This window comes from Engraulis encrasicolus, chromosome 6, assembly GCF_034702125.1.
Source record: "Engraulis encrasicolus isolate BLACKSEA-1 chromosome 6, IST_EnEncr_1.0, whole genome shotgun sequence".
Lineage (NCBI taxonomy): Eukaryota > Metazoa > Chordata > Actinopteri > Clupeiformes > Engraulidae > Engraulis > Engraulis encrasicolus.
The window spans coordinates 22,176,141-22,189,977 of record NC_085862.1 but is presented as its reverse complement, the minus strand read 5'-3'; the positions used below and the strand labels follow the sequence as shown (position 1 = coordinate 22,189,977).

General features: G+C 41.2%; 1 protein-coding gene across 2 annotated transcripts; it reads left to right on the top strand.

The window, feature by feature from the left end:
- LOC134450895 (guanine nucleotide-binding protein subunit alpha-11-like) lies at nt 1-13,656 on the top strand. 2 transcript variants are annotated; one of them, XM_063200938.1, is made up of 8 exons: nt 1-521; nt 655-816; nt 4,061-4,245; nt 4,415-4,569; nt 8,333-8,461; nt 10,109-10,238; nt 10,506-10,659; nt 13,018-13,656. In XM_063200938.1, exons 2-8 carry the CDS (start codon nt 666-668, stop codon nt 13,221-13,223), a joined length of 1,110 nt encoding a protein of 369 aa, XP_063057008.1. In that variant the 5' UTR covers nt 1-521; nt 655-665; the 3' UTR covers nt 13,224-13,656. The 2 variants fall into 2 exon arrangements, with proteins under 2 accessions (XP_063057008.1, XP_063057009.1); XM_063200939.1 differs by having other exon boundaries at nt 1-816.
- Nucleotides 13,657-13,837: the final 181 nt, after the last annotated feature.

Sequence of the window (13,837 nt, the reverse complement as noted above, 5' to 3'; positions counted from 1 at the left end):
GAAGTGTGAGCACCGCGGGAGAAGGCGAATCGACAGAATTCACCGCAGCAGTTTCGGGAGCGCGTATCAGCCCTCGGCGTTTCTTTGTCAAGCTGGGCGCTGCGCATCTCATTTGTAGCCTACTGTTCTCTTGGTATCAGATACAGACTCTTAACGTGTTTCAATAGTTTACAGTTTGTTGTCATGGTCGTGATAACTTTTAACGAATAAGACGACGCTTGAGCCTGGTGGGTGACAGTATGCTTTGGATTTACGGGAGGTTTCCAACATCAGGTGCATTCCTGGAATAAAGTAGGCCAGTGTCACTCGAAGACGCTGAGGCCGCTCTACAACAGGTGGACTTCAGGTTGATGTCGATTTCAAGGTCTCTGTGTCTGACAAAGAGGAAATGTTGCCTTTCCGAAATGAACTCCAGTTTCATTTTCTCAGAGACAATTAATTGTCATTGATGGACCTTTTGTTCTTTCGCTCTCCGATTTGACTTGCAGTCGCACTTCAAGCGAAGTAAACGCGGTGTTGAGGTGAGAAGTTGCGCACTTTTCACGACAACACTAAGCACTGGCCTTGGCAAACGAACAAACAAAAACAGTAGCGTAAGGAAATGACACCGAGTTTACGCGCAGCAGATTGTCTCTAAAAGTTTGCTTCCCACAGCATCTTTGGCCATGGGGGGTTGCTGGAGATTGTGCCAACGGACCTGTAGGTGTTTTCTCACCGAGGAAGACAGACGGGCCATTGATATTGACATGGAAATTCAGAAAATTCTCAAAGAACAGAAGAAACGAGAACGCAAAGAAATAAAGGTCCTTCTTCTTGGTGAGTTCGGGTTAGTGAGCTATTGCTGTAATATGCGAACTCAGTTGTCGCATGTAGCATGTACCTTTCTGCTTCCGTATTGGGCTAGCTGCGCTGTGATTCACCTGTAGTGTGGACTTGAGTTGTCATGATTCCCAGGGCAGAGGCCTATGAAGTGGCCTATGTTATGATAGCATAATCTCGGGGGATGTAACCAAATAATTGAAAGACTGTGTTTTTTTTATCCCCCTCTAACATCGGAATGAAATTATGTGGGGATTATGCAGGGGTCGTTTGCTTCTAGAATTTAGTGGGTCATGGATGGATAAATAAGTCTTGGTTTTAACAGCTGAGCAGTAGGCCTATTTTTCGTTTTTGGTAATGCTGGTAAGCCTATTGTTTGTCATGCTGCTCCATGGGGTTCTGATCTGTGATCTGTGATCTGCCAAACTTTATGTAGCTTAGCCCATCTTTTTGCCATGTTCAATTCGTAGTAGGCTAATTGTTTTATTAGGCTATAAACAGGCTACTCTTCATCACTCACACTCCCGATGATCAACTAGAACTGTCAACAGTGTTACGGGGTGACCAAGCCACCAAAGCAGGCCTGTCCGCACATTTTCAATTATTAACTTTCAAATCAGAACAAAATCTCATTTTAAATCAAAGCCATCAATTTAACATTGAATAATCTAAAAAAACAAAACCCCAAATAATAATGGCAGAAGTGAGAATTTTGGCCATTTTCAATTTCAACATGCAGTTGTATTGCTCACACTACCCTTGACTTGGCAGTACTCAATAACACAACCTGTTTGCTCAGCGCTAATGAGGCATAATTCTTTAAAATAATATCTGAACATATTCCAAATATCACCCCCACGCCGTCAGATAATGACAAGTGAAGGGCAACGTAAGTGGTACAACTGCATGCGGAAATTGGTTGGAATTCTCTGTTAACTTCATTGACTTTACATTTATGCTGTAATCCTGAAAAATCACAAAATAGAAAGTAAGTGTAAGTAACTGCAACTGTAAGACATCTATCCAACTAAATAATGGTAAGTGGTCATTGTTTAAAAAAAACAAAAAAAAACAAGAGCAATCACAGATATCAATCTAGACCCCCGCTCAATGCTAATGCATTTGTGCCTTTGTGTGTGTGTGTGTGTGTGTGTGTGTGTGTGTGTGTGTGTGTGTGTGTGTGTGTGTGTGTGTGTGTGTGTGTGTGTGTGTGTGTGTGTGTGTGTGTGTGTGTGTGTGTGTGTGTGTGTGTGTGTGTGTCTGGGGGTGTCTGTGTGTGTCTGTGTGTGTGGCCCACAGGCCATCAGCCTGTCACTGTTTTCACAATGTTCATGTTGAATGAACAGACTATGGAAAAAGGGTTTACATCTTACTTGCAACCTGTTTCTCTCAGCATGTCAGCATTAAGATGTCAATGGTTGATTCTCTGAGTTTTGTTAGTTAGCTTACAAAACCCAATAGCCAAGCTCACCAGACTTCCACATTCCTCACATTCCATGTACCTGTAGTACCTGTGAGTTTACCTCATTCAGTCTTCCTTGTTTTTCTAGTCCTGCTCTCCAGCACCAGCACATGTGTGCAATATATCCCAAAATCACAACGTCATTTCCCACTGACAGAAATTCAGCATATCTTTAGAGCCGACTAATTCTTTGGCCACCTGCTCCTTTCACACCACTGTGTGTCTTGGGCCGCCATTACTCCTCCTAATACAAGATAGTCACAGCCAGGACTTTTCCATATCCAATTTGGGTGAAGAGGTTTGTAACATTTTTGGGGGCATTATTAGCCTTTTCTGGCCAGCCTACAGAACAAACAGGTAAGGAGTGGGAGAGAGAAATAGAGTAGGGTTGGGAAATGACCCAGGCCAACCAGGATTCGAACCTGGGTCCCCATGGGCATGGAGCCTGTTTATGGACAGCAGGTGCATTAGCGGTCTGCCCCACATGCTGCATTGTAAAATGTGTATAATGGGGCACTATGAAATGCCGTTACACTCAAGTCCGAAAACATCCCCAGGTAACACTTTACTTGTCGCCGGTGTCATACGTATGACATAACAGTGTCATAACATTGTCATAATGCATGTATGTGTCATAATGCATGTGTCATAAACATTATGTCAATGTCCTAAACATTTTATAACTTTATCATTAAGTAAAATTTGTTTATGTTAAAGACAGGCCTGACAATGTCAATTTTTCATGACCATAAAACATTTATTGACCTTATGTTTATCACTAATGATTGTTTCATGACACTGTTTTGACATTATTATGACACTGTTATGTCATATGTATGGCGCAGACGTCAAGTAAAGTGTAACCCATCACCATGTGCTATGGTTTTTACAAGGAGATGGGGGTGTTGATTTTGTTCAGCCTCTTCTTTTAGCATCATTCTCAAGTCTGTAGCTCAAAAACTGTACAATGTATTTTAACTTCTGGGCTATAATCTGTCACTAAAATCACTAAAATTAAGAAGAAAAAAGGTTCGTAGATAGGCTACACCTCTGTATAAACCGCAGGATTATTAAAAAAAATACCTCTGGAGCAGACTCCCTTCACTTGAGCTTGTCATGTAAGCTACATTGGCCAGTGGCCACATTGTGTTGTAAGCCGCAGGGTTCAAAGTACGAGGACAAAGTAGAGGCTTATAGGCCATACATTATGGGTACACAGCTCATCTTGGTCATGGTGCATAAACAGGATTAATTGTCACGTTTTCTAGATAGTCCTTCATCTTCACAGCATTCCCTCAATGTTTTTGTTTTAATATTTTGTCATGTTATATTCGGGCCTTTAGAAGACATACTGTATTTATGTGTGCCCAACATAGTGTTGGTATTCTTGTTCTTACTGAAGTGAAAGTCCAGTATTGTAATTTATTTTATTGCACTGTTTTTAAATAGTTCGTGATTTTCACTCACAGTTCTGTTCGGAGAATGTACAGATGTACAGGTCTTTGAGCTGTTATTGTAGGATGCAGATGAGATTGCTTGCCAGATTTTTTTCCGAAAAATCTGATATAATATGCAATGTTTTATTCAACCAATGGCTTACGCCTTCATAAGGGTCACTTTAAATACACACACATGGCTAAGTTGCTTTATAGGCTAGACTGATTGGACATGTGTTCAGGTGTGGGACGTCAGCCATTTTTTTTTGCAAGTAAAGGTAAACTCACACAATTTACGTTTACCTCAATTAAAGAAAAAATGCTGATAATATTCCGTTTTTAGGGACCGGAGAAAGCGGGAAAACCACCTTCATCAAGCAGATGAGGATCATCCATGGCAAGGGCTACTCTGATGAGGAGAGGCGAGCGTTTGCAAAGCTGGTTTTCCAGAATATTTTCACAGCGATGAAGGCCATGACGGGGGCCATGACGTCTCTCCGGATTCCTTACGCTAACCCACAGAACGAGGTAGATAGTTAGCCAAGTAGTCAGCCCACTATGCTTTCTTTATGTTCAGTTGTTGTAATAATGATAGTAGTAATAGTAATAATAATAATAATGCACTTTTTCTTTTTAAATGTATTTATTTCTCATTTTCCCCCTTTAATTCCCCTTTATCTTTCATTTTCCCCCTCAGGTTTATGCCAAATGGATCCGAGATGTGGAGATCAGGCAGGTCAGTCAGTTGGACAGAGGTTTTGTGGACGCTATTCAGCACCTCTGGGCCGACGCTGGCCTCAGGATCTGCTATACCCGTCGCCGGGAGTATCAACTGTTGGACTCCACTGAATAGTAAGTGCGACATATCTCTTTATATACTGTATGGCAGGCTCAATGGCTCCATGACTCAGTGGTTAGAGTGCTGGTCTTTTGATCAAAGGGTTGCCGGTTAAAATCCCACCGTTACCAGCATCTTCATCCATGGATGAAGTGCCCTTGTGCAAGGCACCTAACCCCACATTGCTCCAGGGACTGTAACCAATATCCTGTACCTAAGTCGCTTTTGATAAAAGCAGCAGCTGTAATGTAATGTCTGACATATGTATCTACGTACAGTGCATACATCCAGGGCTGCTGACAGGCCGAAGACAAAGTTACCTGAAAGCACCCCCCACCGCAATACATTTTCCGCAGAGCCTATGTTATTACCCTACTGTCACTGACCAAAATTGTAATGGCTGTCTTAATGTGTTACTTAAGACTCTCTGTCATAGCCATGTTGTTATGATGTATTGAGTGTTTTCATCAAGTAGTGAGTAGGCCGGCCATTTGCACAAAGAGGCTACTCACTCCCATCCGGGCCATGGCACCACTGTGACGGAGGTGTTCCTGCACAGTTCGTCCCCCTTCGGGGCTACAAACCTGCCACCTTGTTAACGCATCGGGTTCGGCGATGGGAGGCACAGTACGAGACCGCTGAGAAAAAGGGCTGGTCCGATAGCCCAACGCTACCGCACTGTATTGACGCTTTGGGAGGGAGGTCTACTAACGTTCCACACTACACTCTGCTAGTTGGCCTCCGTTACACTGCCTTTGTGCAAGAGATTTTTTTCATCTGTTGCTGGATTGTTCATGTTCTCCTTTTAAGTCAGTATACATTGTCTGGGCCAACAATTACGGAGTTAAGGATGGGCTTGCTGGTTGGATTTTTGTATTATTCCTGACAATGGTGGGTGATAGTGCTGATGGATGGGGGATTTTAATGACACACTGAGCATAGTACCACCCCACACACCTCCAGCCTGTTGGACTGCAAGCTTTTAGGGAACTTTCACTTTCAATGAAGCACTTCTCTCTGTCACCTTGTAAGTCGTACTGACTTAAATACTTCCCTATATCAGAACGCTCAGACTGGCAAAAAGGTTTCAGTGTTTCAGTTGTTAACCAAGATGGTGGGTCGGTGGCATGTGATTACCATCATTACAAAGGCGATGTTGTGCCTTTTCATGTAAAGTATGAACCCCAAGAATTAAACATGTTTTGGTTGAGCAACTTAAGAAATAACATTCACAGCACAATTTTCTTAGTTTGGAGATCCAGCTTTTATGGTACCAAGAACCCCATCTCCTCTTCAACTGTGATTGACTTGTGTGATTCATCCAGTTGACCAACTGGGCTAAGATACGTAAACCAGATTGTCAGGTTTGACAGAGGTGCTATTAAAGGGTGGGATGACTCTGTCGCAAGACAAGATGACAGCATACTGGGTTTCTGGTATCATGGCAATTATATCATGGATATTACACACACACACACACACACACACACACACACACACACACACACACACACACACACACACACACACACACACACACACACACACACACACACACACACACACAAGGTTATTGCCTTTACTGAGGATAGGACAGTAGAGATTATGACAGCAAGATAGTAGGAGAGAGAGCATGGGGCAGGGCAGGGAAATGACCTAGACTCGAACCTGGGTCCATGTGGGCCTGTCAGCCCATTCATGTTTAGGTGCCTTAGCACCTTACAGCACCCCCATTCACATTATTTTGCTGAAAGAAAAAGTAAGGAGCAAAATATATTTCAAGAAGTGCACATACTGTGTGTGGGAACTGTAACCGAGTTCATCTTGCTTTAGTTCGCCATTAGGGACTGGAACCTGTTACAAACTAGGGGCCGGATTCACAAAGCTTTCTTAAGAACTAAATCGTTCTTAACTGTCACTTTTCTGACTTAAGACAAAAGTTAAGAAGATTCCATATTCACAAACGGAATTCTTAAGTTGTTTCTTAACTTTCTTCCTAAGATTTTCCCCTAAGAAAAAAGTTAAGAATATTGAGATTCTTGAAGACTATTTTCTTGAGATTTGTCTTAGTTTTCTTCTCAAATTTAAGACAACCCTACACCCTGTCTTAACAGTCACATTTTATTTATTTGAACCCAATTTCACAAAACGGAATTCCAAAAAATATTTCATTCAATGTAACTTTTAGTGGCTTTATCTTAAGCCTATTGAATGTAGTCAGTTTGTTCAACTAAAATATTAAGATAGGCCTACATTTTATATAGGCTCTATTATACAAAAGGTATATTGTATTACTGTAAATGCAACAATAATAATATATTAATTAAATGTTATTAATGTATTTGTATTATTATTATTAGCTATTATTATAATAATAATAATAATAATAATAATAATAATAATTATTATTATTATTATTATTATTAGTAGTAGTAGTAGTAGTAGTAGTAGTAGTAGTAGTATCATCACAACAATAATACTTATCATTTTAATTATGTTGTAGTAATAATGATGATAATGTATTAAATTATGTTTAGGAGCAAGCAGTTTTTTTTTCTAGGCCTACATAGTGTTTGGAGTAGGTAGAATCCTGTTGATTGCCATGGCAACTAAGAAGCATTATTCTAAAAAGTTCTTAAGTGAGGAAGAAATTAAGAAGTTCTTAAGAACTGGCATTGTTCTTAAGAAAATATTGAAGAATTTCACTTAAGATAGATCTTAGGAACTTCTTAGTTTTTTTCTTAAGAATCTTCCTAAGATTTATCTTAAGAATAGTTTTGTGAATCCGGCCCCAGTTCACGCTCCAGTGCGGCAGGGGAGGCACAGTACTGTATGATACTACCAGAGATTCTTTAAGTATATAGAGATATGCCAACATAATAGGTTTCTATGGGCACCTAACGTGACCAGGTTCCGGTCTGCCTAAAGGGGCGTGTCATAATGCTCCTAGCATTGAATAGAACAGTCCTCAGGTCTGCCTAGGTCTGCCTAAAGGGGGATTTTCACACACCCCCCCCCTTGCAATAATAGAACCCGGAAACAATGGGCCAATGGAACCTCTCTCTCTCTACTCTCTCTGATACTACTGAGCGAAAGGTCCAGACCGATAGCTCAGAGCTACGATACTGCAGATGTGGGCAAGCAGCCCGCTGAAACATTTCATGTGGCCCGCAGAGCCTTTACAAACAATAAATACACTTATAAATACACTTGTAATATCATACATATAATGTGCAGGAATGAATTAGTCACCAAGTTATACCAGCATACATTTATTGTTATTATTTATATACTGACAAGTTGTCTGTGATATCTGTCCCTTTTGCCAATATTTCTAAACCCAGTGTGGCCCTTGGGCCAAAATCATGGCCCACCCCACTAACAGGTGGCGTAGCATCATATTCTGTGTCCTATGTATAGCCAGCTGACATTGACTGATTCTTATAAAATATTCACAAGGAACAGCAAATCTGACCTCCTGTTGCCTCCCACCACTGCCCTCCCAATACCCTGGGGACCTGCCTGGTCTTTTACTAAAAAGATTGGGGGGGGGGGGTGACATAAAGTACTCGAAAGAGCCTTCTCACTCTTACAAATGGATGAAACACTGGACCATTTTTAAAGTTGAAGAAAATAGTAAAACCCATTAACTGTTGTTTGAAGAGTGAATATTAGCATAGAACAGAATTGGCCAGATATTTTCACAATGAAGGGGACTGAAACATGAAAAACATGTTGTTTGTAATGCGTGATGTTTGTTTGTCTCTTCAAATGCAGCTTCATGACAAACCTTGAACGAATAGCTGGCCACAACTACATCCCCACTGCTCAAGACGTCCTTCGAGTGCGAGTGCCAACCACAGGAATCAACGATTACTCCTTCAGTGTTGAGAGGATAACACTCAGGTGATGAGTGGGCTACATCATTTTGGGGAAAATATGAAACTGTATGGAGCACCCACCCACATCAACTGTGTCTGCAGTGCACATAATCCAAACTGAACAAGAAACTGCAGTGGTGTGCAAAAAGGTTTCAGCACCTCTTTGAGATCACATGATCATTTGTTTTGCTGTCATGAGAGATGGTATCAGCAAAGCCATTTGTATTCCTACATACATGATGGCGTGTCAGCGTTTTCCAGACGAAAAATCTTAAGTGCAGTACAATTATATATGGATGTACTGAAGATTAACAGAAGTTTGGACTGATAATTGCATTTATTATCAAATCAATCTATAGCTTTCAAAGGGGCGTCACAAAATTATTTACATTTTGTTAATTTCAGCAGACTTTTGACAAATAGACTAATTTTCATGCAGAGTAGCCAGCTCAGTCTTCAAACCTTATCTGCACAAAAAACCCTATCTGCATTGATGCATGTCATGGCATTGTTTAATTATAGATTTATTAATTATTAATAGTACTTATTAGAAATTTGGTGCTTTGGCCCTACCATGGCCTAACGGCAGGGCATTCGTCTGCTATGCGGCCGACCCGGGTTCGATTCTGGGCCTGGGTCCTTTGCTGTCCCTTCCCCGTCTCTGTCCCCCCGCTCGCTTCCACCATCTTCACTATACTATCATAAAAAAGTAAAAAAGACTTCCAAAAAAAAAGAAATTTCGTGTTTTATCTAATTCATTCTTGGGTTGAACTATACAAAGGAGGTGGCAATAGCACATTTTCAATATCTTTTCAATAATCTCCTAAAAACATGATTGCATTATAGCATTATCTACACTAAGTTATAATGTGTTAAAAATGTGCTAATTGGCAGTAAAAGCATCACAAAAGACACAATGATGCAATGATTGTTGTGGGTGCCCGAACTTCGTATACTACTCTGACTGATCCATAGGGCTGTAGTCAAGTCCACCTTTGTAGAGTCCAAGACCAGAATAGTCAAGTCCGAGACAAGTCCGAGTCCAAAGAGGTTCGAGTCCGAGACAAGACCGAGTCCAAAAAGATTCGAGTCCAAGTCAAGTCCGAGTCACATGTCGGTCAGTGTTAAACAATGAAAAGGATGAATATCAATAAAGCGGATGTTTGAAGGTAACCCATATGCCATGGATGTGAAGACAAACTTGTATGTTGTTGGATTTCAAGCTCCACTCTAGAATTTATGGTAGCCAATATTCTAAACAAAATAAAGACAGACCTGGTCGAGTCCAAAAGCTTAATTTGGCAAGACCAGTGTCCGAGTCCAAGACAAGTCCGAGTCCAATTGATAGCGAGTTCAAGACAAGTCGAAGTCCATAAAAAAAACGGGCTTGAGTCCGGACTCGGGCTGAGTCCGGTCTCGAGTACTACAGCCCTGTCTGACCCATAGGGTGTCTCACTGATGCAACAGATCAAAAGAGACAGAAATTGCATTCACAGTGTACAATATACTGTATGTGTACTGTATATCTGTACATCACCCTTGCATTTTAGCCAGGACAATGTAGAATGGCTTGTATGTTAAAGTGTGTTCAATAATATTGGCCATTTCTTTTATTTTGAAGTAGTTTAAGAAACACAGAGCACTGCTAACATGCCTCCTGTTTGTGGAATAGAATTGTGGATGTGGGTGGCCAAAAGTCGGAGCGGCGGAAGTGGATCCACTGCTTTGAGAATGTCACCTCCCTCATCTTCCTGGCTTCCCTCAGCGAGTATGACCAGCGGCTGGAAGAAAATGACATGGATGTAAGATACAATTCCATTGCACATTTCAAAAGGCCTATTGTTAATGCCCTCCCTTTTCCCTTTTCCCTTATGTTTATGTATGTGTATGTATGTATGTATGTATGTATGTATGTATGTATGTATGTATGTATGTATGTATGTATGTATGTATGTATGTATGTATGTATGTATGTATGTATGTATGTATGTATGTATGTATGTATGTATGTATGTGTGTGTGTATGTATCTAATATGTTATTAAAATGTTTGTTTAATGCTTCTATTAGAACCGGATGGAGGAGAGCATGACTCTGTTCTACACCACCATCCACTCGCCCTGGTTCATCAGCTCATCCATCATTCTCTTTCTCAACAAGAAGGACATCCTGGCTGAAAAGATCCAAACCTCTGATCTACAAACATATTTTCCAAAATTTACAGGTACAAAAACACTACTACTACTACTACTACTACTACTGATAATAATAATAATAATAATAATAATAATAATAATAATAATAATAATAATAATAATAATAATAATAAGTGAAAGTGAAAGTGAAAGCGAAAGAAAAAGTGAAAGCCCACCTGGGAAATTCCAACTCCCATTGCCATCGTGACACAGCACTCCACAGCGCACAAGTCTTCACTGTACACTGCACACAACGAAATTTCATTTTAGTCAATTTTATTTTTCAATACGATGGCAGGCTTATGATGAAGTCAGGGGGCGTTAAAACAATTATGAAGAAGTCCAAGGGGCGTTTATTCAAAAAAGGTTGAGAACCATTGATTTAGATAGATGTTTTGGCCCTTTTGTATTAGCTAGGCTGGCGCCACCTTGTGCCTCTGCTGAATTTGGTCTCACAGTAACTAGGTCAGATACAGGTACCGCAGCTAGAGAGATAACCACTCTCCTGGAACAGGAAGTAAGGGCCGGGGCCAACTAAGGTGACAAGCATAAGTGATGAAACCATGCCAACCACGACCAGAAATTGCACAACTCACGATCAAACACCAGTGATTGATTGAATAAAAAAAACCTTGCTTGGTGTGTGTGTGTGTGTGTGTGTGTGTGTGTGTGTGTGTGTGTGTGTGTGTGTGTGTGTGTGTGTGTGTGTGTGTGTGTGTGTGTGTGTGTGTGTGTGTGTGTGCGTGTGTCATATACTGTATATTTACATAACTCAGACTGTTTGTGGGCCTACATACATGGGGCCCTGGTGACTCAGTCACACTTTACCCCCCTGTACGACACCTGTGTGTGTGTGTGTGTGTGTGTGTGTGTGTGTGTGTGTGTGTGTGTGTGTGTGTGTGTGTGTGTGTGTGTGTGTGTGTGTGTGTGTGTGTGTGTGTGCGTGCCTGTGTGTGTGTGAGAGAGCGAGCGTGAGAGAGAGAGAGAGAGAGAGAGAGAGAGAGAGAGAGAGAGAGAGAGAGAGAGAGAGAGAGAGAGACGGAGAGACAGAGGCACAGACACATAGAAACAGAGTAGAACAGAAAATCAGATAGAAACAGCAGAAGACAACACATACAGAGACACACACACACACACACACACACACACACACACACACACACACACACACACACACACACACACACACACACACACACACACACACACACACACAGAGACTATATTCTCATTTGTTATCTCAAAGTTAAATCTGTAAATCAAGTACATCATTTGATCACTCTTGCCAGGCAGCCAGTCTATGACTATGTGCTTTAACTAGCAACACAGAAGACTATCCATGTGCCTGAGACTCTATTGTATCATTCTTGTGTGTACTGGGAACATAAAAAATGCAATTCATTTTATTTGAAGACTGGAGAGACAGCTGAGGTATCAGGAGTCTCTGAGTCGTGGCTGATATCACGTGAAGTTAACCTGGCATAATGCATCTTAGGGTAGACTAGGGTTTATGTAGATGGGCAGTCATTGTTAAGCGGTTAAGGTGTCAGACTTGTATCCCAAAGGTTGTCGGTTTAACTCCTGACCCGCCAGGTTGGTGTGGGGAGTAATTAACCAATGCTCTCCCCCATCCTCCCCCATGACACAGACATGCCCTGAGCATGGTACTGTCCCGCTGCACAGCTCCCTTTTGGGCACCATTGGGGGCTGCCTCCTTGCACGGCTGAGGCATAAATGCAATTTTGTTGTGTGGCGTGTGTATTTGTGTGCTGTGGAGTGCTGTGTCACAATGACAATGGGAGTTGGAGTTTCGCAGTTGGGCTTTTGCGTTCATGTTTTTGTATGGGTCTTTCTTTATTATTAAACTTGAAAAAGAATGGTCGTCGCACACTCAGAACTTCATGCAGTTACATTTAATTAATTAATAAGACCAACGTTTCGGCTTACGCTTTCATCAGGGTCATCTTACACACAAACAGCTGAGTGTTCTTTAACAATATCACATTGATTAGACAGGTGTTCATTGGGGGGGTGTCCCGGGAATCCCCAGTGCGTCATCCCAATTGCAGTCAATCAGCTGGTGGTAGGCCTACTCCTATGGGGCACCTAAGTCACGCCCTCTACTTCCTGGTTCATGGGGCAGAGGGAGTCAAAAAATGATTACTGGGCTTGAAAATGAGTGATTTTTGGATTGTGGTGCATAGGTGGAGGTCCAAAGATGGATTGGTGTAAATCCAAGCCCAGTAATTATTTTTTGACTTCCCCTGCCCCATGAACCAGGAGGTAGAGGGCGTGACTCAGGTGCCCCATATCACAGGAAACGTTGCGACAAACGTTGAAACCCAAAGAAAGTCTTTCTTTATTATTCTCCTGAAATCTCCCTGCAGGGCGGAGACGTGACGCCACCGCTGCCATGAACTTCATCAACGACATGTATAAGCACCAGGGCCTCAGCAGAGAAGACAAGAGGGAACGCAAGACCATCTATTCCCACTTTACCTGTGCCACAGACACTAACAACATCCGGACAGTGTTCAATGACGTCAAGGACACTGTGTTGATCAAATCACTGGCCGAATATGGTGTCATTTGAGAACAAGGACAACCTCCAGAAATTACGATGGCCTTCCTTCCTTGTCTTTTAAAATGTCACTGTATGTTTTTTTTTTTTTTAAATATACACTGGAAATAGTTTTATCAGGTAATGTACAGTATCAATATAATATTCAGTGACGGTATGTATTCTATTACTATGTTTCATTTAATTTTGAAGTGGCATAGCCAAATCTGCTACATAATAATTCCTTCACTAAATGTCCTCATTTGGCATGGGTTCAGCAGTATGGTTCTGCATTTTTTGTATGTATGAATAAGGTTTATTTTCACACATTTTTCATATTTTCATGTTTCATGGGAAATATTGACGTCCATTACAGCAAATACTGACTGTTTTATTGATATCATAAAATAACTTGTTAATAGCCTATCAAAACATGTGTTTAATATGTGTTTAATATCAAAACATGTGTTACAGCTTTATGTCTTCAATTCTTTTTGCTCAAAGGCGTTCACAGGGTCCTGGTTGACCCTTTTACAGTTAGCTAGTGATATAATGGGTTGATGTTATGATGGTACAGTTTGTAGATGGTAAATTGTAGCCCTAGAAATGATCTTGTTTGATGTCCTCAGTTCCGACTGACATGCATT

Excerpts from the sequence above, each read along its gene's own strand:
- LOC134450895 (XM_063200938.1), top strand. The coding sequence starts at position 666 with ATGGGGGGTTGCTGGAGATTGTGCCAACGGACCTGTAGGTGTTTTCTC. Across the intron at positions 4,246-4,414 it reads ACGCTAACCCACAGAACGAG|GTTTATGCCAAATGGATCCG; the intron begins GTAGATAGTTAG and ends TTTCCCCCTCAG. Across the intron at positions 10,239-10,505 it reads TGGAAGAAAATGACATGGAT|AACCGGATGGAGGAGAGCAT; the intron begins GTAAGATACAAT and ends TGCTTCTATTAG.